We start from the raw sequence: 25,930 nt of genomic DNA, 5'->3' as shown, positions 1-25,930 counted from the left end.
CTTTCAGAGCAAAATGAGAGGACCAGAGAGAGCACCGAGCAGTGGAGGGAGTTCCACTATGATGGGATGCATCCTGCCTACGAGTACAATCGTCACTCCACCTAAAAGTGAGGAGCAATAAGAGGAGAGATGCGACAACTACATGCAACATATTTTGTTTACTTTTTTCAAGTTTAACTAGAACAAAAAGTTTAATCATTTGATTTAGAAAATTGTTTTCAGAAATGGTCTGACCAAAGTGCACAAAGAAAACGAGCAAACAATCAGATTTCAGGGGGAAGTGGAATAAAATAAACAGAATAAAGTCAACAGAATGAAATAAACAGTCTATCATTACATTAGACACAATATTTATGTTTGGGGCCTGAAGGACTCCATAACTATCTCACTGAGTATTTATACAGTAATCAAAGCAATAAGATAAATCCCAGTCGACTTATTAAGGATTGGGGGGTGGGAGGTGGGGCTGCATAAACATCAATAAAGAGGGAGAGCCTTTGGATACTGTTTACTCACAGTTTACAGCTGGGATCTTATAGTTCTGTAAACAATGTGGCCTCCTGGATTCATAGATATGCAGTGATATTTTTTAAGCGTATATGGTTTTATTTACTGTATGACATATAAACTGTAAACATATAAAAAATAAATAAATAAAAATAAGCAGCCACACATGTAAACAAGCTTCTTTTTAATACATGAATCTCTACAACTCCAAAGTACATTTCAGGAATAATATGTAATACATGCATACTGAGGGGCTTTCAGGGCTTTATAATTTGCATTCTTTTAACAATCCGGGTGGGATTTTTTTTTTTGGGGGGGGGGCAAAATATAGGGAAGACCATAATAAATACTCACAACCCAAGCAAAATGTTGTTGAGATTTGTATTTACAATAAGTAAAAGCTCAAAGTACATTTTGATATATATTTTTTTTTGGATAATTCAAGATAGTAAAACCCTCAACATGTCCTAATGAAGTGTTTCTTCCATATTGAGCTGGTAAAATCCAATGGTTACCATAGAGAAAATACAAAGACAGATCCCGTCACTCCTCTGTGTGAAAGTCTGCAGAGAGCGAGCAGCAGAGAGGAGGAGAAAGTGTCTTTCTGCTAAATTCAACAGGCTGGTATGAGAGCACAGTGATTCAACACCGAGTGAGCGGGCTGTTTTCAGACCAGCCACTTCACAAGCGGAAGCAGAGAGCACGATATTTCAACTACTCAACTGGACATTACGGATTTGACTGATCTCGACCCCGCGATGGGAGCAAAATTAACCAGAATACATTCGCATTCATTTGTAATTTTACATTTTTTAAATACATATAGAAATGCACACGTCACTGGTGAACACTTTCTTTACACCCAAATATAATTCAAGGTTTTTAAAGGGAACAAAAAAGCAACCTGTTCTGTACTAATGCTCTTAAAGAAACTCAAACTCTCTCACTGGCACATTAGAATAATATGCAGTAACTGAAGGAACAACTTCACTACCCCCGTTCAAAACAGTAGAGTTTGATCACTTCGAGGAGTTTGGTCAGCTTCACGTTCACGTCCCTGCAGATCCCTGAGAACTGGTCACAGAGCAACAACACATGGTTGCCCTCATGTGGTCAAGGAGGACTTCACAGTCACTTCCATTAAATTCATCAAATAAAACAGCAATTACAAACTAGCAACTAGTAGACACTGCGTCATACAATTCAACAACTTCAGTTTGGTTTAATAACACATTTACATGATTCTGCAACTGGTATCCTTACAAAAGTCATAACATATTATAAGAAAATAAATATTCCAATACATTAGTGCAGCGCACGGTCCTCTCAGAGATCACAGCCATGATTGAAACACACCGTCCCGCTCCAGTTTCCTGTCCACACACTTAAAAGCAAAAGAAACAACACGTTACCATCATACTGTTGGGAGTTGTGATGCTGTGAGCCACTGCAGCAAATTAACGAGAGCTGTCCAAAAAAAAAAATAATAATAATAATAATAAAACACCGAGAAGTTCAGCGTGCGGATGATGTCACAATTATTTACCACAGCTTGAAGCTTATATTTCACTTGCATAACACAACTCCACTCAACAGTTCCAGGCAGGACATTTACACAAGGCATACAGTGGAAAGTCCCGTCAAAAAATAATGACAGCAGCTTCAATAATAAGTTTCCTTTAGTGTGGCACTTCCAAGACCAGCTGCTCTTTTATCTGCCAGACAACCCAGATCCAGGCTGAACGTGGCCTCCACAGTAACACCTTCAGGTGAGAGGCTCCCCCTCCCCAGTCTGTACTTCCGAGTATAAATGACGGAAGCAGGGTGAAAAGGAGGGGGGTGTGCTGATCCAAATGGAGCTGAGCCAGCGCTCCTTAAATTCCTCCCGTTTTAGGCAGAAACTGATGGGAGGTGGCGGGATGGGCAAACTGGGCAACGACACTGAATTACGAGGCCTGGGATGGTTTTTTTTCCCTTCCCCACCCCGTCTCAAAGCTCCGTGGTCTCCCCGCTCACCTCCCGCGGAACCTGGCGTCATTTAGTCCCAGTGTGGATGACAGTAACAGTGGAGGGTCGTGGCCTGGGCAGTTCATCTCCCACTGGTGGCTCCTCTCGAGCGGGAGAGGGGACATCAGAGTCCTGATTGTACGCTTTAGCAGTAGATGGCAAAGGATCTATTGGGTGACCTGTGGGAGAAAGGATTTGTTTCAGCAGTGAGTCACATGACAGTAATTTGGAGTTTTTGAATTTTGTTTGGATTTTCTTTAATTCACGCAGAGTCAAATTTACACACACCCTCACTAATATTTGGTTAAATGTGCCTTAGCAAGTTGCACCTCGAGCAGACACTTTTGGTAGCCAACAACAAGCTTCTGGCATAATTCTGTCTGGATATTTGACCACTATTCTTGGCAAAATTGGTAGAGTTCATTAAAATGAGTTGGTTTCTGGGCACAGACTCAGCTTTTAAGCATAATATACAAATTTTCTAGAGGGTTGAGGTCGGGGCTTTGGGAAGGCCTTTCCAGAAGTTTAATATTAGCCTGCTCTATCCATTCCAAAACCATCATTGTCCTGCTGCAACACCCAACTGTGTCCAAGTTTCAAGCATCTAGCTGCTGATCTGAGGTGAAGTTGAAGAATTTGGAGCTAACACAACTATAGGCACCTCTCTCCTGAGCTCTTTCATACATACTGACAATTGAACTGAGTCACTTTAAAAAAATAAGTGTAGTTTTCCCCCCTTCATTTTTGCTTTAATGTTATGTTCCTTGTGTTTGTAACTGATTTCAAATCAATTAAAAAAATAAAATAAAAAATAAGTGTGCCTCTTTGGAAATTAAAATATAAAGAAATGAGGGGTGTCTGAAGACTTTTGCACAGTGCTGTGATATCTTATGTTAAACTAAATTCCACCAAAAAAAAAAAAAAAACATAAAATTATGACCACATGGCACATGTCAAACTCCCTTTAGATTGTTTAATTTAAAAAAAAAGAGCCTGTTAAACAGCTGTCAGTTAGTTTAATCAAGCGGGCAGCAGAATGAAAAGGCTCCGCTGACCGTGGTGCTAAAAGTTAGACACGTTTGTGTGTGAAATGTCACTCACAGTCCTTCAAGGAGAGCGGGGCGCAGTCCACAGATTGGCTCTTGGCTGGAGCTCGGCTCTGAGGGCTGGACACAGAGTTGGTGCTTGAGATGCTGCTGCCAAAGCTGGTGCCCAGCTGCAGGCGTCTCATGTGGCGGATCACAGCGGTCGCGTTAAAGGCTTGCTGTGAAGAGATGTTGTAATCAGATGAGTGTAATCAAGACAGATTGCTAGAGAAAGACAAATGGCTGAAAAGCAGAATGTTGTATTTTTTTTTTTTTTTGTATTGAATAACTAAGAAAGATGAAGTCTCACGCTCACCCTCCATTTGCTTTTGGCAAAGTTTTTCCGCATCTGTCGACTGACTGATTCATGTATGTTCTTACGGAGAGCAGTGTCTCCAGCAATCCTGGGGGGGAAGATGAATAAATACAGTTCAATCCTTTCAGATCATAAAAGAAAGACAATACACACAAACCAAACTAGCATTACCCAGATGACTAATATTCGTATGCGTAAATCCTGGGGAATCATCCTCATGCTGTTTTCCAATTTGCTGCCGTCATTTGTTTTCATTCAGTAAAAATACCTTTGATTGATGGGGCGATGTTTTAGCAGGTGCTCACAAACTGTATCACCTTCTGGCTCATTCATCATAATATCTCAGTATGAAACATTGTCAATGAAAGTCATTTCTCTCTGCTATGACACCTGTTACCGGAGTCACAAAACCACATATTTGTATTTGAGGGGCCACCTGCCGTAAACCCCAAAATATGCATCACTGGCTAAAGGAGATATTGGCCACCCCAGCTGGAGACAGCAGCCCATGCCATTTCGCTCTCGTTAGCTCTGATGCAGGCCTGGGAAGACATCCCAATTGTTCATTAGCTTCCACATTCTTCAAGCATCCTTCACGACACCAGCCACTAATTGGCAGCCATTTATTCAGCAGATTTCTCTCTGAGGGCTGGCGATGCTCTGCAGAGGTGGGTTCACGGCTCGAAGCCATGGTGACAGATGACAGTGGGAGGACAAGCGCTCTGTGATAAATGCGTAAGCCTGGCAATCTGCGTCACACTGCTGTGTAATCGCACCGAGATGTGTGGTTCCCTGTGACTGTCTGGATGGGACGCAGTGTGCCGACGGTCAGTTTCTCACCAGGGGTGCTGAAGAGCCTGATCGCAAGTAAACCTCTTCTCTGGATCCTTTTCCATTAGGCAGCTGATGAAGTCTTTGGCTGTGCAGGGAATGGAGAAAAAAAAAAAAAGTCAAGAGTTCATCCAGCTGAGAAAAGAATCATAAGTTGGTAACAATTATATAACAGAAATATAATTATAGACAAAACACAAGTACTAAATAGTCATATAAGTTTAGTTTTAGATGGAAGGAGTTGTGTTTAACATTTAAACACAAGTAAATTCAGATTATCTGTTCAATTAAATGCTGGAAGTACCAATTGAGCTGACATCGCCATTTAGTATTTATAAAAATAACATTTATAATTATTAATCGAGTACCATTAGAGTACTAATAATGCAGGGGTTAAGGAGCACACTAGATTCCATTTCTGGACAGACATAAATTCCAGCTACCTGTGTGATGCAGCTTCTGAGTCTGAAAAGCAAAAGCAATGCAGAAATGCCTTAAACCTGCATTCTTCCTAATGACCAGCAGGTGGCGGTGAAAAGAAGTCTAATTGTAGAGAGGTCTATAAGGAAATGAACCTTTTTTCTCAGTCGGTTTATGCCCTCAGTAAACACTTTCCTCATGAGTGAATGGTCCCATTCTCTAGTATCAAGTCTTACTGAACTCAACATAATGTTCATTAAGTAAATTATGGGCCCCATTACAGTCAAATGGGATGCTGAGGTTCAGTTTGCTTTAGGGTGGGCCTACTGCATGAGCAGCAGTGTCCTTAGGTGTCTCAGTGATATCGATCCCTTGTTTGTTACATCCAAGCGGCAGCCTCCTTTTTTCTTCTCATGATTTATGACCTCATTAAACACGTGTCTATTGTTTCAGTCCCAATTAGAGTCAAATAAAATAAATACACACGGCATGCTTTAGTATGGGGCTACCCTGTGGCTGACATGTTGCTACCACACGAGTGTGCAGTGTTCTGGGTTTCTCTGTCAGATGCATATTTAGCGTGTTCTGCATGAAGACACTCTGAGGAAGTAATTCCAAAATTGTGGGCAGCGAAGGTACTGCAAGCTCGCTGCAATAAGTCATTTACAATTAATAATAAAATTACAAAAATTTTATTTTCAGTATTTTAATTTCATTTAAATTACCATTAAATATAACCATTTTAAAAAGAAATGTAACTAATTAAGTAATTAAGTAAATTAAGTAATTGGATTTTTATATTTTGGACCTGTTCCTGACCCAAAACTACAATGGAGCCGTGGCTGTCAGGCGCCGGAAGTAAAGCTGCTGTAAATGAAGACTCAACCTTAAGAAGCAAAGAGTCAGCAGATCAAAATGAACTCAATGAAAACACAAATATGAAATACTTCATAGACTCATTTGATAATCAGAGCTTATCAGTTTGGACTTTGAAGATTTTGAGATATTTAAGTTTGGGAATGGCCCCTTGACATGATAGCATCACACAGTCACACACATTCACACTCCAACGCTTGCGTCGGAGAGCAACTTGGGGTTAAGTATCTTGTCCAAGGATACATTGGCATGCAGCCTGGAGTAGCCAGGAATCGAACCGCTGACCTTTCGATCAGTAGGTGACCTGCTCGACCTCCTGAGCTACAGCCAACCCATCCCAATGGTACCCTATTAGATTGAGATCCAGTGACTGTTGAGACCATTTAAATACAGCAAACTCACTGTCAAAGGTCAGAATAGAATGGCCGGACTGTTCAGAGCGGCTGGCAACAGTAATTAAAATAACCCTTTGTTACAATCAAGGTACTGCGGAAGAGCATCTCTGAACCCTCATTATGTCAAACCTTGAAGCAGATGGGCTACAGCAGCAGAAGACCACACTGGGTGCCACTCCTGTCAGCTAAGAACAGGAAACTGAGGCCACAATTTGCAGGAGCTCATTTAAAGGTTGCTTGGATGCCTGGATGTGCAGCAACTGTGTGTACTGACAGATTGTATATTTTTGGACTTGGCTAATGGTGTTTTATTGATGTTTGTCAGCTTTGAGCTTCCATACACAAGTTTGCTCTTCTACATAAATTTATAAGTGAGACCATTTCCCCCCCAACACAAAGACTCACAGTTCTAACTCACCAGAGTCAGATATATCATCCCAATACGGCGCGTCAAACTCATAGTCTGCCTTAAGGATCTGTTCAAACAGCTTCGAATCATTCTCATCATAGAAAGGAGGGTAACCGCAAAGCCTGAAAAGATGAAAAGGGATGATTACACAACGGCAGCCAGTGTGAAAGCCATCATCAAACTTTAACCCAAATCTAAAAGGATTTGCAGCGGCCCAATCTCATTTACAAGTAGTTTGATTTTTCATACAGCACGCGACAAGACACGGTTCAGAGGGATTAATGCAAGTACACAAATACAAAGAGAGAGCAGCGAGAGACACCGACAGGCATTCGACTTTCAGATGTGCAACACGATTATGAATTTTAGCTTTAGGATGTGAAACTATTATATATATTTTTTCCACAGCGACCATCAGGCAGAAGCCTCTTTTGCTGACATCAGAAACACTTAATGACCTTAAAATTCACTGCACTTAAGGAAAAGATCATTACACCAGGGATTTTCTCTTCGCTAATGACCGACACCACTTTACATAACGAGGTTGGCGGCTTCGTGTAACACTGTCTACTGAAAGCCTCACGGGCTCTAAATGATAGGAAGAGCAGTTTGGACTGCTTTTATGTCAGCTTTTAAGTACTGCACTTTATTTTTTTTTTTTAAGATATGAAATCCTAATTATCACCAATCGTACTTGTTTTATTATTTTAGACATGTAAGGTCAACCACTTTAGAGATCCGGGCTGTACAGCGGTGACTCCTGATAACTTAGTGGATTTCCTTAACTAATTTTCATCTTGGTCCAATTTTTGATCTGAATCAAAATACCAGCGTCTTCGCATTTAGCTCAGAGTACTACTGTGGACAGTATAACCCCACAAATCTGTTGTCTACATGACTGTAGACTGCCGTTTAGCTTTATTTTTTTTAATCTTATTATCTATTTCCTGGTGTTTGCACAGTAACCTTTCTTCTTTTCTTGTTCAGGACACTTTTAGCAAAGAGGTTTTTAATCTCACTGAGGTTTTCTGCTCAGTTTCTGATCTTAATAAAAGAGTTTCTGTTTAAATGGGGGCCTATTACGCTTATTTACAGCTCAAAGCTTTTTTATTATTATTCAGGGACTTCACTATAGTGGCTTTGTGTGATTAACAGTTAAAAAAAATCCCTACTGGGTGTAAATAATCACTTTAGCCACTTAGTTCCATTCACTCCTATTTATTGAGGAATATCTCATGAGTACATTTTAGGTGACATGCAGCCATTTTTGATATAATGGAATTAATAAGAGGCAGAATAGTTGTCCATAAATAGGCTCTGTCTACTTGCTGGGTATGCTGTGCCTGTTGTAGATTACCTTACATAGAAATCCATACAAAAAAAAAAAAAAAAATTGCAGGAGGTGGCATGTATAATGTATAATATAAAGAAAGAAAAAAAAACAAAAGGAAAAGCATGCTCCCTTTAATATGAACTAAGGAAGAATTTTAAATGAATACTCACAGAATATAAGCAATGACCCCAATAGACCAGCAGTCCACAGCTTTACTGTAGGGCTTCTGTGCTAAAACCTCAGGAGCTGGAAAAACAAAATATTTTTATATGCCAAATGTGTATGTAGCAAAGCAATGCAAACGGGTTTCTGCATGCACCATGACACAGAGGCTGGAGAAGAATGTGAATATTTGGTGCACTGCCTGAAGCAGATGGCTAAGGTTAACCTGTGGCTACTGGCAGATTAAATTAGGTCGCGTTCAGCCAGCGAGAGCATCTAATTATCTCTGAGTAAGTTTTCACCAAAGCCAGAGCTCAGAGGGCATCCTCACCGACGTATCCAGGTGTCCCACAGGCGGTGGCCATCACGCCACCTGTCCCCTCCATCTTTGACAGGCCAAAGTCACTGATCATGATCTTTGAGTCATCGTGAGGACTGAAGTACAACAAGTTCTCAGGCTGAAAATGAGAGGAAAGAGTCGAAAACACGTGCGTTTAGTTATATGTCAGATCATACGTGCGGCAGCTGTGGCCGGACACGTTGCATTTCTCTTTTTCACATTTTGCTGCTCAAGGACAACAAAAAACATTCCATAACAGGATGAAATTACAAATTCATGACATTTTATAATCCAAAAAGTCAAATTTGGACAAACGTTGATATAAACTTAAACTTTACAGGTTGGCGAAAGTGTGGGCGCAGCCACGACATAATAATCAGCGTTTTGTGTAAGTTTAGTCATCCAGAGATGTCATAAATGTGACATCCAGGAAGGTTTGACAGTTTTTCAGAGAAGGAAAATCCCTGACATTTAACCTCTGTGGGTCATCAGTACCGAATGTAATGTCACTCAGACAGGTTGAATAGCAGGGATTTCCCCCTTACAGGAGGACTGAAGAAGTTTCCTGGATGAGCACCAGAAATACAGTCAGCTCTTCAACAACGAACGCATTTGTTTGACTGTGAATATTAAATACTGCAGTACCTTTAGGTCTCTGTGTACTATTCCCATGGAGTGCAAATAGTTGACTGCGTCCAAAACTTGCCGAATGAGCCGACTGGCATCCATCTCTGTGTAGAAGCCCTTTTCTACAATGCGGTCAAACAGCTCGCCTCCAGACACCCTGTCAGTACACAGCAGAGGAAGAGGTTACATAAAACTGTGTTTACAAAGCACTTTCCAAAAAGCAGGCATAGGGCAAATAAAAGATGAAAACTGTTAGTGTTTTCCATCACATTTTGAAAATATCAAAACAACACACATCCACGCAATGTCACCCACATTAAAATGTGCCTCACTGTAAGTCAATTTCCAGAGTGGCCTAAAAGAAGATAAGTTTCATGTATCCCTGTATGCTCTGGTTTTAACACTTTAAACTGGACTGTTGGCATTTTCCCCTTGCAGCTGCCACAGGTTTTACAAGCGGTGGACGAAATTACGCAAGCATATTCAGCACTGAATGAAAGGTCCCTTGTAAAGAAAAAGTGTGGGCTTCTTTACTTATTTTTACTTGCATTCAGCCAGCAACAAAAATGCCCAAAACAACACTCTCGATTACTAAACTTTAAAACAGCCTTCCAGCTAAAACTCCCTGCATGCATTGCTATAGTTTACGCCCTTCTTGTATAATTCAAATTATTCCTGCAATGGAATTTTTACGGCCTGTATTCACTTCCCCAGTGTATGAGTTTATTATCTGATAAAAATAAACACCTTATACAGCACAGCAGCGCTTAAGAACAAAGGAAAGGAAGCTACAATTAAGCATCTTTTGTTGTTTGCTTAATCTGTGTGAAACTGCCTAATTTGAGACTATAAAATATTGCTAAAGCTTTAAAATACCTTCTTTTTAAATTGGATCTATCATGTGTCATTATGTAGCAATCGGTTTGAAACTGATGAACCAGCTATTCTCGACTACTTCACAACACAGTCACAAAAGGCAAATCCAAAAAAAGATGCCTCATATTAAGTTGAGTGTATGTGCATGCTTTCATAAACTGCTTGCAATAAGATTTACATAAGTGAGACTTTGGAAACACTAAGCACCTTTGAGAGATACAAAGAGGGCGGGTAATGGATGGCTGAATCGCTGCTGCATCGCTCACAAACGCTATGAAATTATGCAGAAGGGGGAAACATGTCAGAAATCATGAAGACATATGCAGGAGAGGACCTTCTGCAAAGTGTACTGACACCAAGTGAAAAACATTTTTCAAAAACAGCCAAAACAGACTCAACACAAACCAAAGCTCATGCCTCAAGACTTATGAGGATATACTGATTACCTTTCTTGCAGACAATTAGATAAGAAGATTGATAGCACTCACATCTGTCCACCAAACCTGATTCTAAGGTGGAGTTATGAGATGTTTAGCTTAGCATTGCACAATGACTGGAAACAGGGGAAATGGCTGTACTCAACAACAAAACATCAAATCTCATTAATTAATTAATTCATGACAACAACACAAAAGCCTGAAAAAACATCGGTGCAGCTTAAAGGGAAGTGATGCTAATGGCAGTACCACCTTTAACCTGCATTCTCTTTAGAGGCCAGCAGGAAGCAGCTCCTCTAGTTGCAAAGGGAAAGCTCACTTCAACTATGACCCCAATAAACTTTCCTGATGAGTCTGTGGTCTCAGCGGCGAATTTCACACATTATTGAAGTCAACGTGATGTTATTGTCCCCATTAGAGTCAGAAAGGACATTATAGCAGGCCATGCTACAGTGTCAGTTCAATCCAATTGTATTTATACAGCACCAAATCACAACAACAGTCAGCTCAAGGCGTGCCCCTCAGTTTCTCAGCCAGATTGACCCCTTGCTTGTCGTACCCTCAGTAAGCCAGCACAAAAGTGCCCAAAACTCCACTTGATGCGGGCTCCAACAGTGAGTCAGTGCACACGGACGTCTATGTTAAAATGGACCAGATTTACAGCAGAAATAAACATGTTTACAGCATGGTACAAAAAATGCTTTTGGTCTCTATAGCTAATTTTCCCATTAGGCAGCTTTAACGGATTGCTGCCTGCTTTGCTTCAACTCCACCAATCTGAGTCACTGAGCTCAACCTCGCCACTGCGCAAGTGCTGCTGGAGCATTTTTTACTGACTGTGGCCCAGTTTTGCTTATGAGTTATTAGCTTATTAGTCTGTTACTTAGCATTGCTTTTTGTGAGATGCACAATAACAGCATCCAACATGCTAATGCTGAAGCTTCAAAACACAGAGATCAGAACCACTGGATCAGGGGTCTCCAAAATTGCGGCCCGTGGGCCACATCCAGCCTCGCCCACTTCCAGTCCGCGAATTGATGTCAAAAATAACATACAGTTTGGCCCTTTCAGTTACTTTTTTTTGACATTTCGCTTAACCCACTTAATTGGAGGGGAAGGCGAAATGTCAAAAAAGTAACTTAAAGGGCCAAACTGTATGTTATTTTTGACATCAATTCGCGGGCCGGAAGTGGGCAGGGGCCGGATGCGGCTGCAAGTTTGGAGACCCCTGCACTGTATGATGCTACAACGGCCATGTCCATCTTTTATATACAGTCTATAGTCACATCCACTTTTAAAACACCAAGACGGTACCAACCTGAAAAAGGGGCTTCACTAACCAGCAGATGGTGTCACTGTGGTTACCTCCATCTTTTATATACAGCTTGATGAAATCAAAGTAAATATAGCATAATCTGTAATATTTGTTTATACTACTGTTTCTTCCTTAAAAATATAATTCCACATTCTCTTTTTTAACCATGTAGCTCCTCGTAAAATCGCAGCTCATGCTTCTTTTTATTTAACATCCCAAACAAAGCCACGCCAGCTGTTCCCAGGTGATTCCGGTCTTTATGCTAAGCCAAGATAACTCCTGGACTCAGCTTCATATTTACTGCACAGACATGTTGTTAGTAAGCCTGTCGTCTATACACTCCTGTTACAAAATGGGCTCATTCCTATTTAAAGCATTACTGCATTTACTCCAGCACAGATGCCTCAAGGACATTACAGACACTTACTCAAGCCAAAAAAAAAAAAAAAAACCACATTATCAAAATGACAGGCCAAATGGGAAGCAAACAGCTGACCTAAACAAACAAAGTGGTGGGTTGATGTACTTACAGCTGCATTATGAGGTACAGGTGGTTTGAGCTCTCGTAGATATCCTCCAGAGCCACTATATTCTCATGCTTTATCCTACATAGAGAGAAAAGAAAATTCACTTTGCTTGCTGTCAGCTTACATTCATTTCAGCACAGGCTACAAATGAGGTCTAATTAGACTTCTCTGGTTAAAATGACGCCCTGTCGACTGAAAGCTTTTTTGCTTTCTGTCACAGAACACGTGTGCGTCCACTGTTATGAAAAATTAACCTAGTGTAACATATTGTTCATTCACGGTTGGGGAAAAAAAACCCTTTTGTGAATGGCGGAGAGTGTGTGTGTGTGTGTGTGTGTGTGTGTGTGTGGGGGGGGGGGGGGGGGGGGGTTCTTAGATGATACAGAGCAATGAGTCATGAAGCGGCAACCCCTGTTAGCGGGAGCACCTGAAGAAAATAACACAGATGCTGGGAGCCTGTGTCCAGGTAACCAGGAAAGAAAAAAAAAAAGTCTGCAAAGGCAAAGTGATACGTGGATGACAGAGCATCTCCAGAAAGGCCCGTGTTTGAAAAAAGAAAAAAGACGGGGGTGGAAAAAGAAGAGGCGGGGAGAGTCTCAAAGGACTAAACAACCTTCACAACTTCTCCCCTTTCAAAGTCCAGAATGAAAATGAGGTTTCGGTTAGAGGCCTGTTAGACTAACACAGACGAGTAAAGGGTAAGAAGACAGGGAGGAAAATGGATGCGTAAACAAGACAGGAAGGGAAAAAAGAGAGGAAGTCAAAGGATAGCAACTGTAACCAGGCACTCGATTCAAGAGTGAGTGATAACTGAGCTTCTTGGTCCAATTACCCATCAGGCCCTGGAGGAGGATGGAGTGTCACCTGGTGTTAGTGCAATCCTATCACACCCCGATAGTCCTGTAGGTGTGTGTGTGTGTGTGTGTGTGTGTGTGTGTGTGTGTGTGTGTGTGTGTGTGTGTGTGTGTGTGTGTGTGTGTACGCAAAAATAAATCGATAGATGGGATTAGGTGAGGAAGTCACTCAAGCCTGACAATGACTACTAAATAAACTGAGACTAAATAAACCAACCCAGAGTTACAGAGAGAGAAACAAGCTTCCCAGAGGAGGATACAATGAAGTGACCCTAGCTAAACACCCCTGTAGCTAGGTCATGAGTGGCCTTCTGAGGAACTTGGTTGCATTACATTTTCAGGTTGATGCCCGGCTAACTTGAGTCATTGACCTGGACCTCTCGAGTGTGTTCTGTGGTCCCCCTTTTTAAAAAAGTTATCTGTGAAATCATTTGTGTGGTGAATTGTAGGCACAGACTATATAAAACAGATGGATGTAGCTACCATGAAATTATAGGATATTTGTGGGATTTGAAATTATGGGATTAGCGAGAGAGATCTGGCTAAGATTTTAATGGGGACTGAGTGAGAGAGTGGAGGGCCGTGAAACCTACTGGCCATTAGAATGAATGCAGGTTTATGGTACTGCTGCACTGGCTTCATTCTTCCGACTCAGAACCAAAGTCTATCGTTTATATACAGTCAGTGATTGTCGGCCTGGTAACTGTGCTGAGGTCTGTGTCTCTGTATTTCTGCAATGTGCAGCCTTTAGATGCACAAGCTTGATGGCATTAGCTGATACCTAAGGCACCTCCTTATCCAAATATGGTCACTTCTGGCTCTGTTATATGCAGGCTATATGTGGTACCTACTTCCTCAGGACAGCAATTTCATTTTCAATGCTTGTCTCCTTCCCCTTGAGCGCTTTTTTCGGGATGCACTTGATTGCAACCATCTTTCCTGTGGCCTTCTCTCGAGCCATCACCACTTCAGAAAACGCGCCACTGCAAGAAAGCAAGACAGAAAAAGAGAAACATGTTAGTCCTGCTTTATATTCGCTCAGACAATATTGACACATCATCAGTGAGTAGATAGAGGGCACTCAGAGGCACACAGGCCAAAGTACACAAACAGCATATTGGGAATATTTACTGAGAACTGGCAAAGTCTCCGACTATGGCCACCAGCCTTCTGTGCTGATGTACGCTTGATGCTTGTGCGCAGCCAAAAGCATAGCAAACACTTTTAAAACCTCTAAAAAAAAAAAAACACCCATTTAGGACGGCAGATAGCGTGTCTTCCTCTGCCATCTGCTTCCATACATGAGAGCCTTTAAAAACAAATACCAAATTAAGGGAATATTTGCTCTAGCAATCTGTATCTGTTGCCATGATACCATGTAGATAATAAAGCTTGCTGAGCAGGCAGCGTGATTACTTTTTCCTTGTTTTCATTGCACACCTTCGGGATGGCTTGATGTCAAGATTTTTAAAAACCCTCTGGGTCACATGCACTGGGCCTATTACAATCTAAAAGGCAAATTATTGATTACCACACAATCTCACAACTCTGATATTCACACTGGAATTAAAATAATAAACTGAGGCCATTTGATTCAAATGGGTGTTTTTGGAGTGCTAAGGTATGGAAGCCCATCTGGGGTAAAAATGAAATCACATAGCACATCACAATAATATCAAAATTTTTACTTAACTATTTTTTTTAATGCTGGATGGTTTGAGCAAATTGGGGAGCTTTTGCTTTTTAGGCTAATGTGTAAACCACTACACTGTGGAGGCATAAACTTACTAGCTAACTCAAAAAATCATGGGGAATAATAATTTATCATATAATTATTACCAGAAACTTTCTCATTTATGCATAATTAATGCGTTCCCTTTATTCAAGTTGCAAAACTGACCGTCACATTTTTTAAGCCCAAAATATTTATTTTACTTCCTGTGTCTTCCTTGTCCATCTGAAACAGCTGACATAAGGGCTTTCTCTTGGCAATATAAGACATCTTCATGCTAAGCATTTTTTTTTTAACTGACAATCTTAAGTGGTTTCCCTGGCCCAAATATAGTATCCACTGTGACTTTAGAGTAGCAGCAGAAAGATTCCTGCAATCCAAGACGATGGAGTTGGAGTCCACAGGGTAAGATTTCTGGAAAGGCATCTGAACGGTAGCTGACTGCTACAATAGCAACGTGGGAAGTAGAGCTGTGCCATATCATATCGTCTGTGATAATAGTGGTATAAGTTTTTACATTATATAAAAATGCGATTTCGCGATATCACTGCAATAGCAACACCACGCGGTTACATTCCCAGGCGCCTGCAATAACGAGACAAGCCCGGGAGCAAGAGCCGGGTCTGCACCTGATAGCCATTAAGTACCTAAAAACGGAGCTGCTTCTACAACAGCCGACAAAGAACAGTACTTTGCAAAATATGGAAGAAAACTTTTCCCAGCAAAGGTGGAAACAACAACAACAACAAAAAAAACTTGCTCCACCACTTATGGCAAAAAAAAAAAAAAAACACCATTGAGTACAACCAGGCTATCAAGGAGAAGATGCTACAGCTGATGATGTGCGACCCCAAAGTAAACAAATGACTCCGCCGAATGTCACCAGCTGCGCTCCATGACAGGAAGAGTGGCTGCATGGAAATTACTGAAGCGGTTGGAAAAACAGGAAATAAAATTAAAATTAAAGATACAAGACCCCAGGTAGAAAATATTTTTTGTTTTATTATGTCACAATATTGTGCAGCGCCTGAGACGTTACAAGGTTAAGTTACTTTAGTTACTGTTACACTGTTTTTATTATTATTATTTTGAAATCAATTCTCTTAGATGGAACAACATTTTTAAAAAGGCGGCCATTAAATGGATCAAAATTAAAGTCTATGTTTGGGGAAACACTGGATATACAAAAAGTGATGATCCACAGTGTTTCTAAAATCAGCACGACTAACATCAAAGGCTCCATTATGTCCTCATGGTGTAATCACTTCCTCCCAACAGGCTGTAAACTCAGCGCCACTGGCTGCAGTAACTCCCACCATGGCTATCAAATCCACGCTAATCCCTCACCCCTTCATCTCATAGAGGGGGGGAGGGTCAGTTAGACCCGTGCTACTCAAACAGAGGCTGCGCACAAACACACACTACTTGGTTGCAAAGCCATGCTCCAGGTGTGGTGAGGTGAAAAACACTCACCGCAAACAGAACAGTGAAGCCTGGAAGCGTGCGCCCTTCTGACTTGACCTCATTCTGACATATGATGTGGGACAATATGCAAATTCAAGGGCTTGTGCAAATGAGTCAGTTGCTGCATTACTTTCTGGCCTGTTACAGCACTATCTTCCCACCACAGCTGCTGCCATTAAGACAACGCGTTAGAACAAGGCATCGTTTTTGTTCAGCACACACCACCAGTTTCCACAGCTGTGTGGACATCCGAAGTGCAAAATTCCTCCGCCATCAGCACGCACTAGAAAGCGACTCTCAAGCGTGTTTTTTTCAGAGCATGCTTTCTGCAGCAGAAGAGACACAATGATGAAAACCACAGGAAGCCCGTGAATTCACTGAGAGGGTGCGTAAGGGCGTATTACACCGTTTCGACGCCCCTGCTCGCTAGACTGACAGGCAGCAACATCACTTCCTGTTAATGACAACTCACAGTGTCGATGCATGAAGCATGACAAACTGTGCTGCAAGCTCTGACTGAATTAATTTGGTTTATTCATAATTCACAGGAAAGATATGTGTAATTTCTGCTAGAAGCATGCATATGGTTATGCTGCTGCCCACGCACTGCATGTGCACATGCATATACATGGATGCAGCAAGAACTAAAATGACTAGACAAAGTAAAACTTTTTGATGAGTAAAAGGTTTTCAAATCTGAAAATTTACCTCTTCCAATCTAGCAACTGGAATTAGTTTAATATTTTTATATGCTGCATAATTAACTGAGGAGTGACAATAATCATTAGCGAAAGTGCAACTTAACCAAACAGCCATTTGGGAGCTGCGCTAAGTGATGAGAGAAAGAGCCATCTAAATTGGGCCCTTTATTGAAGCTTATCGCAATCTATTACGCACGATGAATATGACTGCATGCCTGCAAACTGTTCCTGACCCGGTGTCAAAGACTGCACAATCAAGTCAGCACACTGACTCACTTGGCTGAATAATGATTGAATTTTAAGTTCCTCCCAGAGCCACAGAGCTCCCTGCTCTTGGATGACAGAACGAGCTGTGTGTGACAGTCTACAGTCACACACCACCACCGTGTGCAGATATCCAACTCAAACTGGCTGACTAATATGAAATGTGGGCTGCTCTCTGTATGAAACCAGAGGCTGATGCTGCAGATGCAAAGTGAGCCTCCTCTCTATCATCTAGCAAAAAAAAAAAAATTATAGGCCACGCCCTCAGCTGGTTGTTCTTGGCGATTATGAAAATGCAGGGCAATTTTGATGGAGGAAGTACTTTCATGGAGGAGGTGGCGAGGCTTTGACAACCGAGCCTCGCTTACCGGTAATTCACAGACTGTGCTGTGTTGTGCTGCTGCGGGATAATCGCACTGATTCATCTTGTTTAAGATGCATTAGAGCGGGCAGTTACGCAACATATGGAATGGAAGAGTCTGAACTGGATAATCCAGGTAGCGTAATGCTTAAAGTGAGGCGACACCTTTAATCAGACACAGAAGCAAAGATGAATGATTTTGAAATGAGTTCAGGAAAACCTGGTGGGCTCTCTTATCAGGACCGGACACCAAAATCTAAAGTCAGACATATGGGACATGCAAAACCCCCACATTTTCACACAGAAGGCTAAACTGTTATGAAGATGGCTTATTTTAACATGTAATTATACACATTTTTAGCCAAGTTCCCTCAAAATTGGGTATCAAGGAATCCTACCAGCAGCAGATCATTGTGCAGTTACACAAAAGACTATTTTTATCAGACTACACACCATCATCTGCTCCGCAGTGTATTTTGCTCCTCGGCCTGAGTTTTGTAAACTATAGTGACTAGCAAACTGTGAAAAGGACGTGGCTTTCTACTCCTACTATCCTACAAAATATTACAATACTTTGGCCTCTGCAAGAATCATCATTAGGAAGCAGAAAAACAGGTAAAAGTCCAATCATCAAATTGAGGTCTAATAATCACCCAAGTCACAATTATGCAAATCATCGAAATAACTATACTTTTCATGTCTATATTGAACACATTAAGTAGCTACTTGAATATAAGACTTAAAGTCTGGGTGTTCCTCAGTTACAAATCAAGTCACAGAAATTCTGGTGGTTCCCAAAAAATTTTATACTCTCCTCAACAAAGAGGAGTTGGGGGTGAATCACACAAATTTCCACAGGACCTTAGAAAAGCCATTATAGAGAACGAGTAGACTACAAAAGCATTTCTAAAGACCGCACTGTTCATCAGTCCACAGCCAGGCAAAATGCCTACAAATGGAAATTCAGGAGTGTTACTACTTTTCCTGGGAGTGGGTGTCCTGCAAAGCTCACACCTAGAGAACAACATGCAATCCCGACTGAGGTGATAAAGAACCCAAAGTAACAGCTAAGCACCTGCAGAAATCTCTACAACTTGCTCAACTCCTGCTATTAGGAAAAGAAAAAAAAAACAACTCTGAATAGAAATAGGTGTTAATGGAAGGGCGTGATTGTTCCAGAAAACATCTGGGAGATGAGTTAGAAGTTTAACTTTGTGGCAAGAATGCAACATACAATGTTTGGAGCTTAGTTGAGGGAACAATGAGAAGCCAAGAAATTTTACAGGCGAGTGTGGGGGCAGCAGTTGGTGACCTGATGCAAGGAGAGGCTGGTGGAGATATTTATCTCTAAAGCAAACAACAGAATGGTGGGGGGAAAAAAAAAAAAAAAAAAGAGGGCTTGTGGGGTCAACATCATTGCCCTGACATTAACCAATATGGGATGCTGTGGCATGACCTGCAGAGGCCTGTTAGAACATGAAATCAGAGAAATACTTATGAACTTAAACTGTTTTGTTGGGCTCAAATTTTCCCCTGACTGTCGGCTGAGTCTCGTAAGCAGCTGGAGGAAACATCTGATGGAGGTTGGTGCCTCTAAAAGGAGCTGCACCTGTGAGCGCTGGAAACTAAACTTAGCACATAAAAGTGAGGAAATTCTTTGTTGTAACAATGCTTCTTACACCGCTGGAAAGCCTGTTGATTTCCCCTTAAACGGTACCCAAGGTGCTGACAACCAGGCTTGTCATCATTGAAGGCATCCTCAGTGCAGTGTAACCAGCCAAAAATGTTTTTTTTTTTGCCTCTTAAATGAACTCCACTAATAAATTCAGTGAAATCCAGCAGCTGTTAAAGTCCAAACAACTGGAGCTGGGAGCCATTATTATAATACCCAGTGGACCTCAGGCTGCTTTCCAGTAATGTGCAATTTGAGGTCACCGGACTGTTGATGAAAAAGAGAGTGATGGTCAGTTTACAGGCTGTTAAGAGCTACTGGTGCCCACAAAAGGCTGGAAAAAAAAAAGGTTTCTGCCAAATATTTCCCAAGAGCAGCAGATAATCTTGTCTGAAACCACAGATCAGTCTGTCAGATAGCAGCTAAATTATTTTAATAAGTGCAATTACATTTCCTGTGCTCTGATACAGGGCAGCGTTGTATCCTTCCAACTCCCTGAGTGCACTGGATAACACACCGTGGCTGTGTGTAGGCATTCGCTGTGGTCAGAGGGCCACGAATGCAAACAGAAATGTCCGTGCACAGTCAGTGCAGCCAGAGAACAGCAGTGATGGTGGGAAGTGGTAAAAAGTCTTCTTCGGGTGGAGCAACCAAGGTTCTCTATCATTCTAGTTGCCTAGCTTCCATTTTCACAGCATTCACACAGCTTTCAAGGACCCGACTTGTTTCAGAGAATTATCAATGCACAGAGGCAACAATGGTCACTTCAAAACCAACAAGTGGGGCTCTGTGAGAGGCAGGCTCAGTTTAATATTGGTGTTTATTCATGAATGTCAAACTCGGAAAAAGGTAATTTTCCTTAACTGGAAGCTAACTGAGGACAACTTTGACACTGTGATTTCAGAATGTGGGATGCTGAAACAAATGACAAAACACTCAAAGCAAATGCAGCTGGAAAGCTTTTTGGGCTGCCTTTGAGCCACAACATGTAAATACATAAATTATCTTTTAAGAGATTTGCCTGAGTGAAAGGTGTGAAAGCCTCTTCTCTCAGAAGAACGTGGCAGCGCGGCTTAGGTCTGCAAAGCTGCATTTGAATGATCCACGTCTGGAACAATGTCCTTCGGAAAGATGAGACCAGGGTGGAGATGTCTGGCCATAATGCACAGCACCATATTTGGAGAAAACCAAACATACAGCATAGCAACAGAAACACCTTATACAATCTGTCAAGCACGGTGGTGGAGGGCTGATGATTCGGACCTGAGGCCTGTACAACGGAGCAGGATTTTGTCTTATCCAGGTAACCTGATGAGGTTTGAGGTGAGGAGGAAGAGGATGGCATTTTATTAAGACGCTGGCGGCGCTGTCTGTTTCCTTCTTTGGTGAAGGGGACCCCTTCTCTGATGATAAAACACAGGTATAATCCTTCATATCTTGAGTCTGAAGGTGCAGGCACAAATTTAAATGTCCCCCTATTACCTCCACAGCCTACAGGTTCTCTTCTCTTTCACCTTTGGTGTACTACATACGTGGCCGATCTCTGGCCACATATGTAAAACCCAATTAGTCATAAGGGAGACGTCCTTCCCGCCCACTGTATTCAAATATGGTGGGGGGAACATGGCGGCTTCCACAAACTGGTGCCTGCTCCTATGTATTTCTAATAGATTAATTATAAGTTTATGAGAATGCATCAATACGTTGGAAGACGTAATTATACACTAATAAATGTATATTTATGAGTACAATGTTCTTTTTACAAGAAAAAATCTTGTACAATGGACTAAAGATTATTACACATTGGGGGAAAACTGGTGTTCTGACAGTCAGCATCCAGCACGTTAGTGGCATCTCAGTCACAGACTTCAAAATCTCCAGTGTGAGTGGAGCTTCTCGTTCATAATTCTTTAGCTTATTTAACTTGCTCCCACAGACTATCAGCAGCTTAGGTGTCTAAAATTAGCCCAAAGTCATATAGAGATGAAGTACAAGGACTACCTTCAGTTGTGAAGATCTCATTAACTCAACAACAAATCAGGAGGAAGAACGGCAGCCAAAGCATGGCCACAAGCTTCCTGTTCTAAAAGTCCTATCAGTATCTCATCAGCCACTCTGGCCTCCAGCTGCTATTCAGATCTTTCCTCTTTGTTCTTGTCTCGGTCATGCCGATGTGAACTTTATTTGTAAATGTAAATGTCTCTGAACAACGCGGGCAGTCAGTACAATGAAGCCTTCACCTGTGCCTGTCGTGATAAAAATTCATCTCAGAGGTGTGATCGCTGTGGTGCACAGCTGCGAAAAAGCAACGCATTCAGAGCATTTAGAGGAATAAAGGTGACAGGTAAAATTTAAAGATGCACTCTAAGCATAAAATGCATCATTAACAATCAGTAAAATGGACTTTAATTTACAGGCTGAATAGTTATTAATCCATTTTTACTATGCATCCGATTGTTAGGTTTGCCCTTGATTTAGGATGTCAGTTTTCTGTATGTCCCCGTTAAACAGAGAGGCACATCCATAGGCGTAGGAACCGGGGGGGAATGGGGGGGGGGGGGGTCCCCCAATATTGGAGACAGGCGCATTTGTCCCACCCAAAAATTACACCGTGGAGGAGAAAAATTTCTAACTCACGTGCCTTTATTTTGAAGGCGCAACATAGCAACATGCCAATGTGAGAGGTATCACTTTTATTTATTGGTTATTATTATTTTTATTGGTATTTATTTTGATTTATTAGATTAGAGTTTCAAACTGAATAGGCATATTTTAATAACTGTTTTTTAACTTAAGGTTGATATTAAAAAGTGAATAATTTGTTCATTACATTATCTGTGAGGATTCTTTCATATCAGAACGTTGTTTAATTAAAGAACCAGTTCTGTTGCCAGTTAACCTACATAAATGCATTTTTGACCATTATTAAATGTTTTCGACCAATAAAACATATCAAACTTTGCACTTCTGTGCGTTACTAAATTATTTTTGTGCTACGGAAATATTTAGCTTGCTAGTATATGAAGGAGTGTGAGGGCCACATTGAGAAAAAAAATAATTTTGAGCATTTTGTGCATTTTGAGAATAAAGTCAAAATCTTTGAAGTTGTCATTTCAAGTCAAATAACGGCCTCAGCTGCTACACTCGCTACAAAATGCCTTGGCTAAAACAACTTGATCAGCTGTGTTATTGTGTCTTGTGGTTCTACATGTCCCCTCTGTGCTGTATGAAGGTGCAGCCATCCTTGCATCTAATCATTGCCAGTTTGTGTGGTTTTTCCTTCTGAGCAGATGCAGCTTTCTGCACTCTCTCTTTAACATCCTCATACTTATCACTAGATCATGTTTATGTACTAAAAGAGAAATAATTTCCTTGTTACTAAAACCGATTCTAAAGTATAGTTTCACTAACTCATAATACAAGACATTCTGGAGGGTATATCAGACGTGTCGTGGCAGTTGTTTGACTTGAAACGACTTTAATCTGCACATTTCGACTTTTTTCTCAAAATTTTGAATTTATTCTCAAAATACACAATTTTTTTTTTCCTCAATGTGGCTCTAATACTCCTTTGCACTAGTACAAGTGCAGCCAGCTGATAAAGTAATCCCTATAGCCTGGAATGACATGGTCATTATGCTTCATAAAAGACTCAAGCCATTTTGTTTGGTGGTTTGTCCACATCTTATGATTATAAAACATATATATGTATATGTAAATTATACATGCAATAATATAGATGTACACAACACTATTTTTCCAAGAAACATTTGAAAAAGAAGAAAGTAAAAGATTAAATAGCATTTTTTTATGCTTTGCTCCCAGTATTTACGGATCTGTCAGGTTTCCGATGTGTGTCCCCAATAGTAAACTCCTTCGTACACCCTTGAGCACATCAGAACTGTAGCACAGTAATTTTGTAAATGAGCCACAAATATGAGAATGTGTTTTCTTTGGCAGCAGGGCGCTCCAGAGGGATGATCCCTCTTGGACAACGTTTTGGAAACCTGACAATCAACCTACATCTGAAAGGTGGAGCAAGAGGAAGAAGAGGAAGATAATCTGTCTCCTCCTTTGGCCAGCAGTACTTCCTCTTCCATTTTAATCCTCAGGCAAAGCTGCAAGCTTGCTGGGCTTTTCTGCCCCAGGTGGCCTGTTGTGAACCCCGCCGTGCAACAACAGGCCACTCCCCGATTAAGACACACAGGAACAAGTAAACAGGGCCTCGCTCAAAGTCGGTCAGGAGGAGTACATGCCGTACAATATGTACCATTAAGACCGAGCGGTGACAAACCAGCCCCGCAGATGTGTGCTGGGTTGTGGGCGGAGGGTTGTGTGTTCCTCCAACCTGGCCATTGTGTGGACAGTAAGTCTCGATGATTCACTGGTGTTATTCAGAGGCTCTTCACACACAAACGAAAGCCTTGGGGAAATCAGAATTGCCTCGAGGTAGGAACGTCTGACTGTTTAGTCCAGCAGCTCAAGTGTTGAGTGTGCTTTATGAATCAGTAATCTCTAAGAGAATTTTATGATGCTGCTGAATATATATATATATATATATATATATATATATATATATATATATATATATATATATATATATATATATATATATATAAAGAAACTCTGCACTCACTCTGAGTATCTCAAGAGTTTCACAAAATGAGAGAATACAGATTAATCAGTGTACATAAGAGGAAGTTGCATATCTCCAAAGAACAAACCACATGTGTTTTATCGGTTATGAATGACCTCCTTCTTATAACCATATTGACCAGAGATCATTTTTGTGCAGCTTGACACCAGTTTTAGGGGCTAAATTAAAGAAAACAAACATATTCCCTCAGGGAGACTCCATCCTCAGCACAGCCCTTCCAGTGAATCTCATACAATATATAAACACCACCACAATGAAGCCTTCTCAGGAAAAAGGGGGGAAACCATCCCTGTGGGGGATAAAGCACAACAATGAGAGACACACTCTGTTAAATGTGTGATAGCACCTAGCAGTCTATCACAAGGCTGACAGTCTGACACTTGCTTGGATCATGTAAGCACGACCTGCTCTGGCTGTCTCACGTCCTTCATTCACTTAGGCTCTCTTTCTGCTGCATGACTTATTCAAAGAAAAGGCATGAAGTCAGGCAGCACTAACAGCAGACCAAAATAAACTCTGGAATTCATCTGCACTGTGGTCCAAGGGCAAGAGAATAAGTTCAGCCAAAGGATGGGGGGGGGTTTCCTAAAGAAGTCCACAGAAACCACAGCAGAACAGTTCTCACCACGTGTTACTGTACAAACAAGAACCTGCGACAGTGACACGGATCCACAAACCCAGACACAACGTTTCTCAGCTCAAATCTGCCCCTCTGTTTGAAGAAGAAAGTAAAGAGGCTCACTGAGCAACGCCGAGCATGCAAAAGTCATCACAGATGGTCCCTTAATTTGGGGGAGGCTGATATCATCATCTGTGTATGCTGTACAAAACCACCCCGGATAATCGGAAGCCTTAACAAAGCTGTGGATACACGCGTCAGTCCCGATCGGATCCGTGGGAAAAGCACAAACATGCCGCAGTAGTTTCTGAATGAACCGTGACATAGCGAGGGGCATCACGCGTCTGACTTTACACATGATTAAGACCCCCCCCCCCCCCCCCCCCCCCCCCCCCCCCCCCCCCCCCACACACACACACACACGCACAGAGAACAATAAACTAATCAGGGTCCAGATCTGGGTTTTAAAAATGCCTTTTAGCTGGCTTTAAGTTTAAAAGGCGCTGCCTGCATCTGTCACCGTCGACCAGTTAATTCAGCACATATTCAACAGCTGTCAGTCAGCTTTCATTTCCGCCAAAAACGCTACAGTGTGGCATTGTTGTCTGACACCAATTTGCACAACTGGACACAAAGTTTTTTTTCGTCGCCCGCAAGGCTGCGTTATCTTTGTTACTCACGTCCCGAGGACTTCTCTGAAGTCAAATATTTTCTTGATATCATCGACATGCTTTTTCCAAGATCCATCGCTGGACTCGCCGTTTTCTTTCGCCATTTCGCACAGGGGGTGGGGGGAGGAGAAGAAGAGAGAGAGAGAGAGAGAGCGAGAGAGACGCCGTCTCACCCAGCCCCAAAAAAAAGAAAGAAAGAAAGAAAAGTAATGTACTTCTCTATTTCGCCAAGGGCTTCCTGGCTTTTTGTCAGCACAGTCTAGCTTGCCTCCTGAGCCCTTGCATGCAGCCAGGCAAGCCCAAGGCGGGAGGGGATTGTATTGTGGGGGGGAGAGGTATGTCCTACTCCGAGAGGTTATTTCACTAATCTGTTTGACGTAGCGGATCCCAAGCTTGAGCTTCCCCAGTGTTCAGATCACTGTGACGGGGAAACACAGGCTCTCCCCCTCCTCCTACCCGGGCGGGATTCAGT

The 25,930-nt window shown here is 41.7% G+C and overlaps 2 protein-coding genes across 4 annotated transcripts in view; one reads left to right on the top strand and one right to left on the bottom strand.

The window, feature by feature from the left end:
• The window catches only part of ucmab (upper zone of growth plate and cartilage matrix associated b), a 7,197-nt gene extending 6,517 nt beyond the window's left edge, over positions 1–680 (top strand). For both annotated transcript variants that reach the window (XM_030731359.1, XM_030731358.1), the window contains exon 5: positions 8–680. In XM_030731359.1, coding sequence (XP_030587219.1) covers positions 8–105 — 98 coding nt within the window. In that variant the 3' untranslated portion in view covers positions 106–680. The remainder of the gene's footprint in view (positions 1–7) is intronic.
• Positions 675–25,930, bottom strand: camk1db (calcium/calmodulin-dependent protein kinase 1Db). 2 transcript variants are annotated; one of them, XM_030731357.1, is made up of 12 exons: positions 25,468–25,930; positions 14,169–14,300; positions 12,467–12,541; positions 9,327–9,465; positions 8,673–8,799; positions 8,350–8,425; positions 6,856–6,968; positions 4,756–4,834; positions 3,916–4,003; positions 3,616–3,778; positions 2,524–2,693; positions 675–1,891 (listed from the first exon to the last, which is right to left on the bottom strand). In XM_030731357.1, the coding sequence occupies exons 1-11, from the start codon at positions 25,560–25,562 to the stop codon at positions 2,542–2,544; spliced, it is 1,239 nt and encodes a 412-aa protein (XP_030587217.1). In that variant the 5' UTR covers positions 25,563–25,930; the 3' UTR covers positions 675–1,891; positions 2,524–2,541. The 2 variants fall into 2 exon arrangements, with proteins under 2 accessions (XP_030587217.1, XP_030587216.1); XM_030731356.1 differs by having other exon boundaries at positions 675–2,693; positions 25,468–25,929.

The sequence above is a fragment of the Archocentrus centrarchus genome, chromosome 6 (genome assembly GCF_007364275.1).
Source record: "Archocentrus centrarchus isolate MPI-CPG fArcCen1 chromosome 6, fArcCen1, whole genome shotgun sequence".
Lineage (NCBI taxonomy): Eukaryota > Metazoa > Chordata > Actinopteri > Cichliformes > Cichlidae > Archocentrus > Archocentrus centrarchus.
This window is presented reverse-complemented; position numbering and strand designations above follow the sequence as displayed.

Excerpts from the sequence above, each read along its gene's own strand:
- camk1db (XM_030731357.1), bottom strand. The coding sequence starts at position 25,562 with ATGGCGAAAGAAAACGGCGAGTCCAGCGATGGATCTTGGAAAAAGCAT. Across the intron at positions 12,542-14,168 it reads GAAATTGCTGTCCTGAGGAA|GATAAAGCATGAGAATATAG; the intron begins GTAGGTACCACA and ends CTCTCTATGTAG. Across the intron at positions 8,426-8,672 it reads TGGGACACCTGGATACGTCG|CTCCTGAGGTTTTAGCACAG; the intron begins GTGAGGATGCCC and ends TTGTTTTTCCAG.